Genomic DNA, 18,876 nt, shown 5'->3' with positions numbered 1-18,876 from the left:
CTTCGTATATATATTTATTTCCTGCCAGATTGCAGAGCGGGGAGTTGGGAGGTTTGCTTGCTGTTCATTAATAGTTGCAAAACTTTAATTTGAAGATTTCTTGGGCACAGTGGGACGCCGTGATAAAACATCCCTCAGGCTGTTTGAGCAGAAAAATGTGGAGGATGTTCCATTCTCGGTCGAGCCACAGTAGGAACACACATCTGATGTATCGCTCAGAAAAACTTACTGACTCGTAGATATTCACTGTTTTTTTTGTTTTTTTTTCTCTCTTTAATGACTTTATGAAATCAGTTAGCCTAAAGCTGCTTGGCCGACCTTTCGCCGCTCCGTCCCAATCGGTTGCTGCTGGTAAGAAATATGATCATTTTCTTCTCATTTTCCCCACAGAGCGCGCAGTATATTGATTTCGGGGGCCTGCTCTGCCAGAACATTTTCATCAAGGTGAAGTTCCCTCCCTTTCTATTGTCAGCTCCATACATTAAATAGGCATCCACATGCTTTATTTCCCATTTGTGTAGACTTGGCTCTACACAGGCTGAATCAAAGCCTTTGGATCTAAAGGCTGGAATAATTGCAGTAGCTGAAAGAGGAGATATCTTGTATTGCTTTTTCTATGTGTGTTTTATAGCTCTTTTTTTATTTAACTAATAATGGTTGTTTAAAGTTGTGGAGACGAGTTTCATGCTGGATTAAAAAGATTTTGGCTGTTGCATAAATGTGACTGAGTTTGTTTTCACTGCCAGCTTTTAAAACTTTAAGGGTTTCGGGCGGCTGAAATTCTTCCCTGGATGCGCCAAACGCCACACAAGAGAGCAGATGGTTCATCACTTCTTTATTGCCGTACGCCACTGTTGCAAATGTGTTTCCTTCACTCGGAGCGTCAGGCTTTATCAGGGTGCCAGCATTCTGTCTGTGGCATGTATGCAGCTGCAGTGAGCCGCGCTGCCAGAACGCCTTGGAGAAACCGCTCTCTTCAGCTCCAAACAGCGAGGAATTTCTTGGTTTAAATTAAGTCAATATCTACAGTTGTGTTCAGATAACAGCATTTCAACAACACTGACCAGATCGATTATCGCTTCTGGTATAAATTATATCTCTACATGGTAATTCATTTAAAAGTAGGTTTTGTAGAGGGATGGCAAATCAACAGACCAAATAACACCTGACACATGCRAGTTGCTGATTTTGTGTAATTATTTTAAAGCTGGCTTTTTTTTTTTTGTTTCAAATTGATGTTCATCAGAACTGCAAGTTRACTGTATGGGGTAAGCTAAAAAATAATCTATAGCATACAGTGCATTAAAATGAAAACTAAAACCTGAAATATGTTGAAGAAAATGAAACACCACCTTTGAAATGGATTAAAGAATAGGAAAATAGTCAATAATAATCAATCGATAGTGATCAAAGAAGCTCTCCTAGTTCTCACAGCTCTCATAGTTCTCTTACATGTCATACTACCAAGAGGAAAGAGAAGCATATCCTCAAAGTGGTGAAAGCTAAAAAGCTAAGCAGAGRTAACATCATCAGCTGATTGTGAGTTTTCTTCCCCTCATGTGGCAACTGGGMTACTTCTGTATTTTGAGGATGGTACAATTTTGGTTTCCTGGCCCAAGCAATTGATGAGGATGGATAATTTTTTTTACCAAAAAGCTTAGTGACTAATGAAGTTAAAAATGATCAATTAAAAAAAGATATACTGCAACAGTGCTGTGTCTGCAGAATGCTTCTTGAAGTACCTCCAAATCCCTGCTAATGATAAAATGGAAATTTCCTAAATTAAACACGTTCCATTAAAATAYTTTGTTATAATTAGGCTTTGTTATGTAATTATTTTTGAAGTAAATTGGACTGACATACAAAACTTCTCCCCCAAAAAATATCAAGTATGTTTTATTAAAACATACATTCACAACATTAAAAAAATAAACTAATTCATAAACGGATGACCATGTGGCACCACAGCAAGTTATTTTAGAATAAACTTCATGTCTTTGTGCCTGCAGGGGGGGRRRRAAACACCTTTATTTGTTAGCTGCAGCTTCCTCATCTGGAAAGGTGCAGCTAACTGAATGCAGAGGTAAAAAGTGTATTTATTCTCTTCCCTGTAATTAGATCTGYTGGGAAAACTCTCCGCATATTTCACAAAGGGCCCCAGCTTCGCGTTTTAAATTCTGTGTTTGGAGGCACTTCACCTCCTCATTGACACGATCATTAACAGTGTCTGCAGGCTGTGTGGTGAGTGAGACTGTAATGATCAACAATGGTGCGCTGTAAAATATGGTTTGGCAACAATAAGTAGCACTTTAATTAGTACAGTGAGAACAAATCAGAAGCCCATTAGTTGACTTCACATTAAGTTCAATCGCGCGTCGTTTCAGGGTCATTACGCGTCGTCTGTTCGTGCAGAACCCGATGCAGTCGAGGAAACGGCGCCGTCACCGTCTGCAGAGCGCTTCTTCAGGCACCACCAGCTCCAAATCCCCGCTGACTCACTGTTTTCTCCTGCCCCGTCGAGCTCACCCACTTTTACAAAGCATGAACTGRCATCTCGTTTTATGCTGTACTTTTATTTCTGTAACCGATTCGTTTAACAGTTTCACTCAAAGAGGGTTGAACTAGGCAGGACGCGTGACGTGGAACCTGAACGCTCAGTTCCCTGCAGGCAGACAGTCCAAGGAATGAAAGCTGAAGCCGCTGGACACTTTGAGTTGCGATAACATCTCTTAAGAAATGGACTGAACTTCTCAACCTGACTTAATGTTGCCCCCTAGTGATCAAAAATTAATTAAATKCAGCTGTATTTCAATAGGTTACAATCACAGAGAACTACAACTGTTAAAGGAATTCGGTTCAGAAAGTGTATTTTTGATAATGGCTTGCAGGTAATGAGCCACCCAACTATTCATCAGTATGAACGCACCTGTATAAAGCAGAATGGAAACTAAACTGCTAAAGTGCATTTAGAACGTCTTTGCGGGAAAACGTCAATCTTCAGCTTTTCTCGAAACTCTTCAGCCTCGATTCAAAATATAATTTTGAATCAAATGGAAATCTGTCCGCCTTCTCGTATTTCTCCTTGAACAAAAAAGGAGCCCTGCAACAGATATATTTAAAAATAAGTCAGCAGGAGAAAAAAAAAAAAAAAGAAGAAACACGCAATTGAAGGTGTATCAACATCTGGTTTGACAGATGTTCGCAGCAGCAGAGGGAAATAGGTGAGCAGCCACATCTTTGACCTCTCGCAGGCCAGACAGCTGAAGGTCGAGGGGCTAAAGCTGCAGATCCACTGTGGGAAATGACGAGGCGAAGCAAGGTGACACGGCGGCACAGTTCAGAGAGCGACAGAGATGATGGCCTCAGCCTTAGACCGAGATGACAGGATCCTCCTGAGCAGCTGTAAAAGGCACAGATGGAGCGCCTGCAGTCAGCCTGGGGGTAAAGAACACCGTGGAGCTGAGGCTGCYGTTAAGGCTGCTTAAAGAAATTCATATTCCTCCCCAAGTCAAGGATCCCTGAATGAGGCTTCACTCTACTGTATCAAGGTCGGTCAAAAAAAAAAAAATGGGTTTCAGTAAAAAAATTTTAAGGATCATTATAAGTAATATTTTAGACTTAAACTGCAACACTCAGTTTAACACCTTGCATAGCAAATAGATAATATCCACCCTGCCTAACCTGGTGGGTACAGGTATTTAACTTGCCTGTTTTTTTTAGTTCTGCCGTGTAAGCTCAGTGCTTTTCCATTTATAGGTTACCTGATTTCAACACCTTCAGTCGCAGTAAGCTTCATAGCCTACTGTGACTGGCTGTGAAGCTGAACGACAGATTTGTCTTCTGTCATCGCCTGAAGAAAAATCAGGCAAGCCCCTTTTTTTTCATTTCCAGGGTTTAACAAAGTTATACAAATACAGTTCTTTTTAAACTAATTAAAAAGGTAATTTCAGAAATTTGGGCTTCTTAAAAGAGTTTTAGAGCCAAAAATAAAAATTAAAAATAGAAACCTAGACAACATGACCAGGATCCCAGCAGAAACTTTGCATTAAGTAGAAAAGAGCTATTTTGATCCGTTATGGAGCAGATGAAGAACAATGGTTTAAAACATAAGGAAAAACCACGTTTTCATACAGACTTTTACTGTGTTCAATATCCTTATGACATACTGACACATTGTGATCTTCTCAGTCAAGAAATCTGATTTGTTTATTAAAAAAAAAACAAAAAACGAAACGATGAAATATGCATGTTACATAAAGAAGTGTAGACACRRTTTTATGGTCACATTGGGGCATATGAGCTGCGACTCATCAGGCAGAAAATTACACATTTGTGGGAAGATTGGAATTTGATTTATTTTAATGCCTTAAGCATCAAAAATAAAAAGCATCCAGCTCAGATATAGAATCTGCTTTGAGTTTCAGAAAGAGTGCTTTCCCGTATAAACTGGTGATATTTGTCCAAACAAAGCAGCATCTGATCGCAGTCACAGTCAAAACCCCAACAGTCTGAAGGCTTGTTCCTGTTTTTCTTACTATATGATCCAAAAAGGAGGACAAAGAAGCTCCCTGTAGCACAAGAAGCAGGAGATTTTGTGTGTGTGTGTTATTTTCAAAAGCTAGAGCCTTCATTTCTGGAATGAAGGGAGGCGTACTTCATTTATGCAATATGGCCCTCTGATGCAAATTGATATTAATAAATGACACAGAAAGTATTGACTGGTCCCTGATAGAGTATACCCCCACCCCCAAAAAAATGATCAACCTCAAGTATTCACATTAATATGCTCAGACATAAATACCAATATATCTGCCGTTTGGTATACATGAGGTATATAGTCTTTTGCCTAATCTACTGCATATGGTTTGCTACAAGCGGGAGAATGATGGACACGAGCAGGAACCCTGCACACTGCGAAGAGGGAGAGGGAATCTGCGGACTATCTACAAGCACAATGTGAGGAGCGGAGGGAAGGAGTCGTCCTCAGCGATTGATGAGAACAGTGGGCACTCATGGAAACACAGCTTAGGATTCGCAGCTCAGGCCTTACAACAAGGACCACACATTCTTTTTCCTGGAAAATCATAAACCCAGACACCAAATAAAGCTCTGAAAATTGCACTCTGATGCGTCACCATTCCCGGCCCCCTCCAGTCATTTGGGATATTTACATTCAGTAGTGGAGTCCACGAGAAGATGGAAAAAAAAAAAACTTACAAAGCAGAAAAGAAAATGTTTTCATATCTGATTGCAGACTCAGCTTTGACTGATGAGAAATACTCGCAGTCTTCCCCAGATATGGAGCGACTTCAAATTCACCTCAAGCTCTGCTGCGWCTCCTCAGAGCTACAGCAGCAGCTGCTGATGTCTGCCCCCTGCAGTTCAGTCAGCGCCACTGCAGCGGACCCTGTTTCTCCTGAGTTCAGCTCAACAATGCAGGGAAACCCTGACCCTGGTCCTTGATGTCGCTAGTCCGATGTGCGTTTACGGCTCTTAGTGCAGCTTGAGCTTGAAGGCAGAGATCTCCATGGGCTCCAGACTGATGATGGAGTCGTTGGCCAAAGGCTTGCTGGAATGCATCAGGGTCAGGGACATGGGCTGCAGCAGCTGCAGGTCCACGTTCTTGAAAAGATTCGACACACTGAGCTGCAGAGAGAACAAAAGCAGAACAATCAGGACAGAATTTGGACAGAAACAGTGTGTTGAAGAGGCACCGTCCCCGTCTTGTTGGTTAAATTAGCTCATGGCGGATAGTTGATTACAGTATCAGCAGAAAAATCTGAATCCAAACTCTGCCCTCTCTCTGCTCATGCGTTTGAAGCAGAAACCAAATTGTTTGAAGCGATAAAACCCAAAGTGACGTGTCAGAGTAGCAGCAGGTTTACAAGCACTTCAGTAAAAGCTCTCACACATTTAGATCATAAAAATAGCAATATGTSGGTTGACAAATGCATCTGAACAGCCATTWAAACGCTGGGAGATCCGCTAACCCGCTAGAGCGCCAACATTTTTTGGGGGGGAGGGAACAAAATAAATATTGATGAAAACATCCCGTTTAAAAGGATAGACAAACATGTAATAAAAGTATGTAATCRAACAAATGGACTAAAATCTGAAATCCAGGCCCCATCTAAAGCGAGAGAAGTTGTTCATAAATGTAACTTTTCACATAGAGGCTGCTCTGAACCGATGTCATGTGGTCATTTTGATTCATCTGACCCTTACTTTTTTTTCAGGTTTGAATAATGATACACAAAATGATCAAATTTTTTAAAAAACAAGATCTTGAAGCACAAGTTTGAATATATTGTCAATTTTCTTAAATTCAAGCTGTATACATTTATCRGCTCAAATAGATRCACACACCCCTCCTGATATTTGGTTAAATGTCCCGTCAGCAAGTTGTAAAGAAACAACTTCATTTTACAGCAAGCAAGCAGCTTTTAGTGAAACTCTAGTTTATATGTTAAATGAAAACTYATCTTAAAAGCTGGACCTTAAACAGCTTAGATGAATAGACCTTTGAATTGTTTCCTTGGTGTGGGACAAAAACTACCAGACGAGTCTATTCGAACACTTTAGTTGAGGTTTAAAGTTTGTATTGAAACAGTTACCCGTCCCTGCGTCGTGCTGCAGTTGAAGCCGAGGTTTTGACCCTCGAATCCACAGTTAATAGCCAGGCGGTGTAAGAGCAAGGCGGTGTAGGGAGATGGAGACTCGGGATCCTTCTGCTCACATAAACACAGAAACTTTTCTGTAAAAATAAAACTGCACAGAACATTTAAAGCCAAAAGATTCGACCACCCCTTCCACCTGACCTGCGTCTGGATGCTGCGCAGGTTGAGCAGGTGGACGTCGCAGGGAATGACGGTCTTGAGCGGGGCGAACGTCTGAAGAGGAGGGATGCCGCGTCTTTTCGGCAGGACGGGCAACGCCAGGACCTCGTGGTTGAGCAGGGAGCTGGTGSCGTGGCTGACCATAGACGGGAAGCTCGTTGTTGCGCTGTCCATCATCTAGGGGACGCGGGGAGATTTACATGACAGCGTGATCATTACGACGCTGATGACTCGCCTCTAGAGATTCCTCTGTGCCATTACATGAGGAACAAGCTGTAATCACTGTCAGAGGAGGAGGAACGGTTCTAATTCTGCTCCTGGCGCACGCAGCACAAATCACACCTTGGTGATGTCAAATTTGGAATTAAAGAGTACTGAGGTGTTTCAGGACCTGATGTACTAAAACATCAGCAGCGGGATGACGGAACTACAACCGAAGTCCTCCGTCCTCTGCTAATTTGAATACATTTACATCACAAATCACCTCATTGCTTTCTCTCACCCGCTCGGTCATAATGAAGTTTAACTACAGCTACGAAGTGGAAGGAGGCAAAGAGATTCAGCTGGAGCTACGACTACGGCTAGGATCCACGTTTAAAAGCATCCTCGCTGTTGCCTCGGCAACGTTACCTCGCGAACTCCGCCGCTCGGGATTTGAGAGAAGAAATAGCGCRACAAAGATGAGAGTTTGGCAAGGAAGCCATCATGCTGAGGGTAATGGAGTGGAAAAAAAGCAGAGGGAAAACAAAATTAGCAAGTGAAGAGGATGGCAAAAAAAAAAGACAGATGGAGAGGTAATGAGTAGTGGGGGGTGGGACGAAAAGAATGGAGAAACGTTTCATCGGTAAAAGAATGCAGAGGAAATCTGTGGTGAATTAAACAACCTTGAAGAAAGTCATTCAACCCTGACACTGATGTGATTAACCGGAATTTTAACAGAATTTGTGTAGCAAAAAAATAAAAAATTGTGATACTGACCTTGTTATCAATTGATCTTCTCTCCAGTAGCAAGCGGAAACGATTTGCTGTCTTCTTGTTGTCTTTGAGACCCTGACCCAGCCCTCGATTATCATCCTGCATCAGCCGCCGGTCCATAATCACTTCCAGCTGACCTGAGGAGAGGGCAAACGGAGGCAACAGCTTTACAGCCAAGTCCCTATAATGAACAAAGAGGCATCAGTCGATAAGCGCAAACTATTTGAGTGGTCCATCATTTACAAATGATGGTCCATCATTTACAAATGATGGACCATCATTTGTCCATGATGGTCCATCATTTGGACCAATACTCTGATATTGTATTTTTTACAATATCAGAGTACGAGTTGCTTTTCTCTTTGAGCAACTCTCGGGAGGGAGATAAGAAGGAAAGCTGAGARATGTAAACAGGCAAATACGGCATGCTTTTGGGACYTCCATTTAAACACGAAATGGGAAACAGTAAATGTCTAAAAATGAGACGCAGACCGCTGTCCAGACTGGAGACGCCCAAAGCCTGAGCCGTGTGCAGCGTGAGGCGGTGGTGGCTGTCCTGGATGTACGCCTGGCTGGACATTGGGTAAAAGTTGCCTTGCAAAGGAAGCTTTTGGTAGAATCGACGGGGCTGGATCTACAAAAAAAAAAAAAAATCATCTTTTTTTTTTAATAAATCAGAGCATGTTGTGCTCCTAAGTTCTGTCAAGTAAGTCGCTCTGTTTTATCTTTCCGTTTCTAATCGCAGAATGCAACTGACCTGGTAACCATTGAGGTCTGTGTAGAAGACGTCTCCATTTTGGATGCTGGTGACCAGCCGCATGGACAGCTCCTTATTGGTCTGATCCCGGATGTCCACTAATATAGTGATGTCTACAGATAAACCGTAAACCCCTGCAAAACAGCATCAAAGCACAGAACTAAACTTAAGTACCAGGAGTAAAACACACACATGGGATCTGGATTTCCTCTTACACCAGTCAATAAAAATCTATCGAAAAGTAAATGTTAGCAATTTAATAAAAAAAAGTCAATCTCAGATTAATTACAAACAAGGAGAAGAAAAAAGAACACCACACATTCAAAGATAATAAAATGTCAGTTTAGCTGTTCATGGGGTTGTGAGCAAGTTGTAAAGTTGAGAGAAAGGAAAAAGTGCCACAGCACAAAAGCAACAGAGGCAACTACAACCTTAAAACGACTGGGAAGNTCCATTTAAACACGAAATGGGAAACAGTAAATGTCTAAAAATGAGACGCAGACCGCTGTCCAGACTGGAGACGCCCAAAGCCTGAGCCGTGTGCAGCGTGAGGCGGTGGTGGCTGTCCTGGATGTACGCCTGGCTGGACATTGGGTAAAAGTTGCCTTGCAAAGGAAGCTTTTGGTAGAATCGACGGGGCTGGATCTACAAAAAAAAAAAAAAATCATCTTTTTTTTTTAATAAATCAGAGCATGTTGTGCTCCTAAGTTCTGTCAAGTAAGTCGCTCTGTTTTATCTTTCCGTTTCTAATCGCAGAATGCAACTGACCTGGTAACCATTGAGGTCTGTGTAGAAGACGTCTCCATTTTGGATGCTGGTGACCAGCCGCATGGACAGCTCCTTATTGGTCTGATCCCGGATGTCCACTAATATAGTGATGTCTACAGATAAACCGTAAACCCCTGCAAAACAGCATCAAAGCACAGAACTAAACTTAAGTACCAGGAGTAAAACACACACATGGGATCTGGATTTCCTCTTACACCAGTCAATAAAAATCTATCGAAAAGTAAATGTTAGCAATTTAATAAAAAAAAGTCAATCTCAGATTAATTACAAACAAGGAGAAGAAAAAAGAACACCACACATTCAAAGATAATAAAATGTCAGTTTAGCTGTTCATGGGGTTGTGAGCAAGTTGTAAAGTTGAGAGAAAGGAAAAAGTGCCACAGCACAAAAGCAACAGAGGCAACTACAACCTTAAAACGACTGGGAAGCAAAGTTTGGGGGGTATAACCTGCACTGCTAAATATTTTTAATGGGTTCTCTGTTGTAATCCAATTATGAGCAATATAAGGGGTTTTTTTATTAGTTGTTAAGCATTATCATCCAATACTTTTATATAAAAGTTTCACTTTTGAACTGAATTTTAAAAGGTTTTTTAAAATTCTAGCTAGCAAATATGTAACCATATAAAAACTTCTAAAATTATTTAAAAAAATACTGCCAACAGTTAGCTGGCAGAAGACAATAAAACTGGTATTTTACTCCACATTCTGGCTCACTTTGCACCAGATGGTGTAAAATGAGCCAAAAAAAATTGAATAGAATAATCTGAGCKGTATCTATCAAGTCGATCTCTGTGTTTATTACCTGGCACGTTGTGTATGCGAACAGTCTGCTGAAAGTGCTGGTATTGTGCCACCACTTCAGAGAAAAGAGGCCCTTCGACAACACGCACCGCAGGAGGCTCTTTCTGGTTGTAGGGCTGGAAACAAAGAGCAGTCAGACAAGATGTGCTAAAAATGAGACACGACAGGCAATCAAACAGTGCAGAGCTCAGCCTGTATGGTTTGTTTCTTAAATCCAGTCTGCCTGCATGCCTGCCCTGAGCTACCCAGMAGGATAAAATGAGATGATATCCAAGGGAGACTCCATCAAAGCCTTTGGAGAGGCAAGTTAACATGTGAGATACAACCACGAGGATACCTTTGGTTTTCCATCYGGTAGGAAGAGGTAGGCGCCACTTTTGTCTTTCGAAGGACTCGTGCCGTAGATCATGAACTGCATTTGAACCTTAATCTCTTGTGGATCATCCTTACACTTGATACTCTGCAGATGAAAAATGACACAAAGTGAGGCAAAGCAAAAAATGAAGGAAGCAGATAAAAGATTGATTCACGAGCAACAAGACCAATGTCTCATGTATATATATTAAACCTTTGAAAATAAAAATAAAAAACATTTTAAAAAAATACATAGAGAGGTCAACCTTGTCTATAAGCTGCTATGTTGTACACACCTTGACTTTTTGTCTTTGAGCTCGTTTAAAAATGCTTTATTACAAATTATTTCACTTTTTGTTCCCCCCCCCCATTTATTAACAAAATTGCTAACAAAAAATGTAAATGGTCAAAACATCCTGTACATATATCTGTGTGTGACTGTTAAGGTGGGCACACCTAAATCTTAAAACAAACATTTTATGTGTCACTGTACTTTTATTTGCCAGCTGATGCTTTTTCCATGCAACTGAGCATTGAAGCCAACTAACTAAAAATGAGTAAACAGACTTTTAAACGGTTATATGGCATTGAAATGCTTGCAAAAAAAGAATAAAAATTCAGCAACTCTTGTCACTTCACCTAGTTCATGCAGCAGTATCACCTTTGAATCCCTTTGGTAAAAAGTTGAATATTAACAGCATCACAGTAATCAAAGTATATATATAAATATAAAAAAATAGGTAAAAATAAACCCCAAAAAAAGCACATGCTCATAGTCCAGAAATAATGGTAGTAATTTACATGGAGCTAACGGACTTAAAAGTCAACAGAAGCAGGAGAAACACAAACCTCCAGCAGGCCGGTTGTTCCAGAGAAACCCAGAGTCAGAGTCTGCGTGCTGATGTAAAAGGTCTGAGCGTCAGCCGGCTGAGAGCGGACAGGAAGAGGGTCCAGAGCCCGAGCAGAGACRCTGCGCCCCGACAGCCTGAGCAGAGTGTCTGAGCGAATCGTCATGGGTGAATCGGCCGAGTCGTAAAGATGAAAAACAGCCAGGCCAAGGGGAGGMAGGCGGACCATGAATGTTGCCTGAACAGATTGAAGACAAGTTAAAGTTTTAATATCCAGCCATACTGGAAAAAGACAAACATTCCTAGGTTCATTTGTCTTTATGAATCTGGATGTCAAGTATCAACCACGAGGCGCTAACTATGGGGATTTTCACGCCTCAGGTTCATTAAAAAAAAAAATTTTCACGTGTGTGAACCTGGCGACCAAAGCAATCATAATATAGTCATAGTTTATTATCTGCATCAAATATTTAAGTTGGCTTCTGATTTGGCAGCTTGGTAGGTAGGAACTTTTGTGCTGCTTTGGTTTTATCAACTGATTTATGGTTAGATTTCTCTAAAGCGCAGTGTATGATCTGAAACCTTTATTCTGATTGTAAAAATAGATTCAGTGCATTATGACATGCACATAAATCAATCTAGAAAGTGCTCAGTTTGGGCTTCATACTAAAGCAGAGTTTTTTTTTTTAACTGGGAAAAGAACATACTGGAAACTAAACTGAAGCAGAATTGAGAACCTTAAATAAATGCAATGAAATCATTTTTTTCTCTCATTTCTTTTCAGTCCTACCTTTACAAACATCTAGTTTGTTAAACTTTACTAGAACTTCTACTGGAACCATTTGTTGGTCAAATTAAAAGTACCTGGAGCTAAACCAGGCAGGCTCAGAAAATCAAAAGATTCCTGTTTAATACTCTGGAGGTTAATTTTTGAACAGTCCAATTCATTTAAAAAAAAATACACACACTGACAAATCAGCATCATAACACAAAATGACAGTCTCTTATCTTCCTCCAGTTTATTTAACCAGACACTGTCAGAGTTTAAGTAGGTTGATATGTTGCTTTTTGCTACACTCACAAAAAGACAATCTTTATATTCCCAGTGACGTTAATAAATCTTTTTCTGAAAGTCGTTTCACTCCCGTTTTGCRGCAACGATGGTAAGAGGTCAGCTGAGCACGGCTCGTTCAAAATATCAATTAACTAAAGTGGAGMTCACAAGGCATCAGTTTGCAGGGATAAATGACATGTCTTGTTTAGTTAAACTGTCTCTATGCTCTAAGATCCTTCACAAAAACATGAAAACTGGGAAAAGATCAAAACAGACAARGTCAAAGAGCCATCTGTTCTCAAAAGTTATGGTCAGCAGCACAAGAAAATGTGAAAATGATAACTTCATGTTCAATATTTTATTGTAAATATGGATTAATCCCCATAAACTTTCTGTCTTTAAAGTTTTTTCCTTCACTTTTCAGACCAGTCAATCAATTATTCATCTTACCTCGAATACCTCGGCACTCATCTGAGTTGCAGAGCTCCACTGAGCGCTCAGCTGCACAGGGAGAGTCTGTCCGTCTTCAGTAAGCACCCGCACCCTGACCGTGTTCACCAACACGGTGACGGTGCAGAGACGCTCCTGCTCAATGGGGTTGAACAGAACCAGGTATCTGGTAGAGAGAAAGAAAAACATGAGCAAACGTGAAGGACGGAATGAACAAAAAAAAAAAAATGTGAGGGATGAACGTTTTACCTTGGTCGAGCTGGGTCCAGCTCAATTAAAGTGCGCTGAGGCAGAGAGTCCTGAGTCGCACGTCTGTCATCCTAAAGAAGTGAAATATAAGGCATTCAGAATACTAAGTGTATGCAGGGTWCTGGTATGATATGTCAGTCCACGGTTCCTCTCACCGTCTCCAGGAAGGGCTCTGTCTGGTAAAAACGATAAAACTCTTTGTTCTTCATCACCAGGAAATGAGCAGCATTGATAATAACTCTCTTCAGTCCAATGAGTGCACGAAGTAATCTAGGGAGAGRGGAGGAAGACGGGGAGCATAATTAAATAAAATGATGCGTTTTCATACTAACCAGAAGGAAAAACAAAAAAAAACAAAAAATATATATATATATAAACACACACACACACATATACATTCTTCTACTCCTTATGATCTTACTTGGTACCGTAGTCAAGGGCAACATTCTCCTTAGCGGTGCCAGCGATTGCATCGTGATGCTGGAAGAGGCCGACTGACCGCCTTGCATCTACCAGCAGGGCGTAGTCAGTCACTGGGTAGCGACCCTCCATCCCAGCATGCCGAGCATTTGCTACTGCCAGGCTGTAGAGAATCTCTGCCCCTCTAAAAAAAAAACAACAGAACAGTTGCAACAGAAAACAGTGAGACTTGATCTTTGTTGAGCTTCAGTCACGTTGACATAAGTGGGTCATGCCAACACAGTTTAGTGGAATATTTTTAGGGACTGTTTGATGAAAGAAATATAGTCTAAACTAAAAGCAGTAAGTTTAGACTATAAACATTTTTTCATAGCAATAAACTTTTTTTCAGTTCATAAACTTTTTTTCATAGCAATATTACACACATTTACAGTTTTTTTTCAGTCTTGCTTTTGTTTAAGTTCAAATGCAAAAATGTTATGAACTAAGATTTTTCCACAGTGATCAGAGAGAGGGTAATGGATGGACGAACAGAGGGATGAAAAGATGAAATGGATGGATGATGGACAGATTGCCATATGGATGGACATTAAAAAAAAAGGGATGAATAGAAGGAATGTGGATGGATGAACAGATGGAGGGGACAGATGGTGGACAAACGAGACAGAAAGAGATAATAGACAAATGGATGATAAACAGAAAGATGAGTAGAGATGGATATGGAAGGATGGATGACTGGTTAAACGGATCGACAGCTACAACCTTTATTGAGACAATGGGATACGGGATAAAGTCTGGGGGAAAATGTATATTTAACATCCATCTGGAAAATACCTAACATAACACTGTGCCACTTTTTCCCAACCTCATAAGAACCTTGTAATTACTGTTAATTAACGCAACTGTTACTACACATAAAATCTCCCTCACCTCAGATGTGACTCAATCACACGGTCCAAGCTTTTGTAAAAGGGCCTGGAGGTGTAATAACCCGTCCAGTAGTGGTCCTCACGGTCTGCATAGGCAAAGAAATCCCCACTGAGGACAGGAAAGTCGCCAGGTCTGGATCCCTGAGGCACTCCGTAGGCTTTGTACAGAGCAGTGAAGTATTCTGTGAGGGTCCCAAACTGAGCCTGAAGGAGGGAGACGACATGACAAGAATAAAGTCCTATTCTAAGAAAGCTACACAAAAGAAGTCTTTCATTATTATAATGTGTTGGGTTTTTATCTGAAGCAAGCATCAAGTCTCGACAGCTTCTTTGTTCAGGCAGCAAGTTAATGTACAGCTGTATAATTTAGTCTTCCACTGAAATACACTTCATGTTGAGACGCATAAAGGTGAAAAAAAAGAGAAAAGAAAGTCCACCTTTGGTGAGGTAATTTAYGACACCTGATAAACCCTTCCCTCACCTGAACATGCAGCTCGGGGTGCGAGTTCATGTAATCAAACAGCTTCTGGTAATTGATGTACTGCTGATCCCACTCCTGAGCCTTATCGTAGCGAAAGTCGTCTCCTAATGGAACCAGAAGCACCTTGCTGCGGTAGAGTTTAGACTTTTTACGGTACTGATCCAGAAGCAATTGTGCTCTGTGAACGAGAAAAGAGGAGCGTGATGAGAGAGGAAAATAAAAACCGAGTTTTCAATGTCCTGAACAAGCGCATCCTCTGAAAGCTGGATAATACGGCTCCAGACCGATAAGCGCTCAGTGTCCACCTCCTGCAGTTTATTCCTTCTCCCTGGCTGTTGTCACTGGCACGAGTTCAAGTAGAGTTTATTAAGGGACCATTACAGAAAACATTACACTGACAGATCTGCTGTGGGTCTTGCTGGAGGTGAATACCAAAAACCATGCAGAAAGTACAAAATGYATTCAAATAAAGGGAAGACACCCCAACCAATCCTGGATTGCAGTAAACAACTTTACTATGCAATGCTTATTCACAGCTCTCTAAAAAGGCTCAGTGGCAGTCACTGCACGGTCCTACACACCCCTCAGCAATTTATGACGGTGTTTACAAGATAAACAAAGCAAATCCTCACCTTTCTGCAACATTGGCCTCCACCACGGATTTGGGCGGCACTTTCCAAGGGCAGTTGATCCGACCTCCSGGTAATCTCTTGAAGTCAAACTGGCAGCAAATCTTCGGATCAGGACCGCAGGTGTGAGGCACGTCGTAGCTGTAGAAGGGCATCATGTGGCAAAAGATGTCTGTGCTGGAGCCAGTGTCTGACAGAGCAACAAAGTAACAGGAGGCAAACCACAAGTTTAAAATGTATCACTTTATTTTACTCATATTTTACGTGATGCAATAACAAATTCGTGCAAAACTTAAGTGGAAGAAAAATGATGCAAAGTTTAAAAAAAAAATGTTTTAGGAAGTGATCCACATCTAAGGTAAGAAGAAACTACTGACAGGGCGACTACTGCAATTGTTAAAAAATATGCATCTTTTTCTTTCCTCAACATTGTGTTTATGTACCACATAAAATCTCTCTGCAATACATTCAAGATTGAGCCTGTAATGTGAGAAAATGTGGAAAACTTCAATGGGTATGAACACGTTAGCAAAACACATTACTTCCACTATTAACAGCGTTCCAAAAAYAACATGGTTGACACTGAAAGCAAGTTTTCCCTCCAGCATTGCTGCATACAAATTTATGAGCTTAGTGTTCGTAAGTGTTGTCTGGGGATGAACATTAAATGGCTAAATGAACCCCCATAAGTACAGGCAACAACACATTTACAACATCTTTTGCTGATGGTATTTCCAGTAGGAACGAATGAGCACTCGATCATTGGCACAAATGAGGGAAGAAAAAAAAACAGCTCTGTTTAGGTCTTTACAGCGTACACTTAAAAAAAAAAGCCACCATTTAATATATTACAAGTGTTTCGGCTCATTCTTAAACGAGTTTGAAGAGGAGCACTAAAAATCTGAAGATGTCATTGGCACTGGTCCACTCACCCCAGGCTTGTCTCCACATAAACTCCAGACTTCTGGTTGAAGAAAAGTGTTTTTTAATGGAGTAGTGGATCCTTTGGATCAGCATGCTGGTCACGTTGGCCCTCTTCAGCAGGTAGGGCATGGTGGCACTGTGACCGAAGGGGTCCACCGCCCACCCGCTTTGAGGAGTAATACCTATAGCAGCAAGCAAATATTTTAGTTCCATGCTTTGGATAAGGAAGGGAATGCGTTTTTTTTTTTTAAAGAAATCACACTCCACAGCTAGTGGTGGAAATCATTTCATCACCCACTGAGCAAGACGCTACATCAGCTGAAATGTGGGATGTCGGGGTCTAAATTTCACCATCAAGCACAGCGAGGGGTGATATATTTTATAGTCGTGTGAAGGCAGAGCTACTAAAACTTCTCAGAGTGGAGCGTCTTAAAGATTTCAGCATCAATCTTGAAAATATAAATGAAAGTGCTGAAATGTGTTACCCAGATTTCTCTCCAACCACTGATGCCCTTCAATGAGTTGATCTATCATAGCAAAGTAGTGAGAGTTGGCTTCATCCGTCATCACCCAGCCTCCTGTCACCATCTCTAGCTGCCCTCCAAGGATCAGTCTGTTAAAAAGAAAGGATTAGGAGAGCGAGGTGAGAATAATCCAGCCCTAATGTGAGAGAGTCCCACTAACCACATAACAAGCTATAAATAGAGCCGACATAATCTGCCAGCAGATACCACCCTCTGTGTAGGGAACTGTGCTGAGGGCTTYGAGTGTCTGCATCGACTAATTCTGAAGATAATTGGCAAAACTCGCAAAGCTGAGACTCACTTGCGCATGGCCTCCTGTTTGTAGACGTCTGCAGTCTCCCACCACTTGGCGAAGAATGAAATCTCTGACCAGATGAACTTCCTCCGAGAATCCTCGGCCAGCTTCACGACCATGTTGTTTAAAATATGCTGCGTCTGGTCTGTGAAGTACTTGTCAAAGGTCTTGACCCAACCTAGCAACACAGGAGGACCGAGAGACACGCAGATGGCTCATCACAGACTGATCCATCTCTCTGAAGCAACCCTTCTGCCATGATTATCAAGCCAATTGAAACAAAAACAAAGGACAGGTGGACAAACAACTCGGACGTAAAAGTGCTGCAGAGCACCAAAAATAAAACTCATATTTTATTCAAAGGCAGCTGGTCCACTCGGAAAGCCTGCTCGCGTCATACGAAAAGCTATGTTTTTGCACTTTAAATGCCCAGTTCAAGTTTTATATATWAAATATAAAATATGCAGGAAACATTAGTACTACAAATTCTGTAGAGATTATGCCTCATATAATAGTTAAGAAAACTTTACATTTATAAAGAAATATTGTTCCTACTCTTAATGGACAACTTTCAAGTCTCTGCAGCCTGTCAACACATCAATAACTGTCAATTTAGCGAGCAGATATCATGGATGAGTAAACAAGTATAATGGAAATGTCAGTCTTAAGTACAATCTCAGCCAATCACGGCTCTAACAAGCTACAGTTTTCCAATACCAATATCATCCTAATTTCATTGTTTGGGGCCAAACCGTCAGTCATGTCAGCATTATGACGACAATAATAATGACGGATGCATCAAATTTATTCATGAATCCCTAATTCTACTGGCCTATCCAGGTAAGGTCAAAAGTAATTGATTTTACTTTCTCCCTACAAACTTGACCCGAGATTTAATCTTTTTAATCTCTTTGCTGTGATACAAGGTCTATAAAACCTGCAAATATAATTAATACCTTCCCTACAGTTAAAAGTCCTTTTAATGAAATATCAGTGAAGGTGTCTGATTTTTATTTTTATTTTTTCCAAGCTGTTTGGAGCTTAACGTAAATCAGAACTTYCCCTCCCCCACCTAATGCTGCACACTGCTGGTCAGCTTCCTGAAAGAAGGCTGAAGATTGGTTTGACCGAAAATATTTCCATTTACAAGTAAATCAATACAATTCAATACGTAAACAAAATGAGGCACAACTCACAACCTTAATTAGAAATGGCAAGCAATGAGTGCCATGTYTGTAAAGTAACCGACTGCAGACTAGCAACCTGAGCAGACATCCCAACTATGTCTTGTAATCAATAATAGTTACATGACATAGTTTTACATCTTTCTGCAGGGTTTCCCCCAGTGTATTATAAGCCTGGCGGCCCGCCATGCATTACTAACCCCGCCGACAGGCTAAGCGTTGCTTGTTTACGTTTCTAGGGAAAAAAAATAATAAAAAAAAAAAATATATATATAATATATATATATATTTTTTTTTAAAGCCAGACTGCAAGCGTCTCTTTTGCTCTTACCATTTCACTAGCAGAGCAGATTTATTCCTAAAGGATAGGTTTAT

The 18,876-nt window shown here is 40.9% G+C and overlaps 1 protein-coding gene across 1 annotated transcript in view; it reads right to left on the bottom strand.

The window, feature by feature from the left end:
- Positions 1–4,176: 4,176 nt before the first annotated feature.
- man2a2 (mannosidase, alpha, class 2A, member 2) overlaps positions 4,177–18,876 on the bottom strand; it is an 18,319-nt gene continuing 3,619 nt past the window's right edge. The window contains exons 3-22 of the mRNA XM_017305165.1: positions 17,324–17,531; positions 16,984–17,111; positions 16,507–16,680; positions 15,578–15,764; positions 14,946–15,123; positions 14,466–14,668; positions 13,537–13,719; positions 13,271–13,385; positions 13,116–13,186; positions 12,867–13,032; positions 11,364–11,600; positions 10,498–10,620; positions 10,162–10,276; positions 9,337–9,470; positions 9,072–9,213; positions 7,815–7,948; positions 7,467–7,544; positions 6,819–7,013; positions 6,615–6,728; positions 4,177–5,646 (exon numbers count right to left, since the gene is read on the bottom strand). Coding sequence (XP_017160654.1) covers positions 5,494–5,646; positions 6,615–6,728; positions 6,819–7,013; positions 7,467–7,544; positions 7,815–7,948; positions 9,072–9,213; positions 9,337–9,470; positions 10,162–10,276; positions 10,498–10,620; positions 11,364–11,600; positions 12,867–13,032; positions 13,116–13,186; positions 13,271–13,385; positions 13,537–13,719; positions 14,466–14,668; positions 14,946–15,123; positions 15,578–15,764; positions 16,507–16,680; positions 16,984–17,111; positions 17,324–17,531 — 3,038 coding nt within the window. The 3' untranslated portion in view covers positions 4,177–5,493. The remainder of the gene's footprint in view (positions 5,647–6,614; positions 6,729–6,818; positions 7,014–7,466; positions 7,545–7,814; positions 7,949–9,071; positions 9,214–9,336; positions 9,471–10,161; positions 10,277–10,497; positions 10,621–11,363; positions 11,601–12,866; positions 13,033–13,115; positions 13,187–13,270; positions 13,386–13,536; positions 13,720–14,465; positions 14,669–14,945; positions 15,124–15,577; positions 15,765–16,506; positions 16,681–16,983; positions 17,112–17,323; positions 17,532–18,876) is intronic.

This window comes from Poecilia reticulata, linkage group LG6, assembly GCF_000633615.1.
Source record: "Poecilia reticulata strain Guanapo linkage group LG6, Guppy_female_1.0+MT, whole genome shotgun sequence".
NCBI lineage: Eukaryota > Metazoa > Chordata > Actinopteri > Cyprinodontiformes > Poeciliidae > Poecilia > Poecilia reticulata.
Note: the sequence above shows the minus strand (reverse complement) of the source record. Positions and strands in the feature narration are given on the sequence as shown.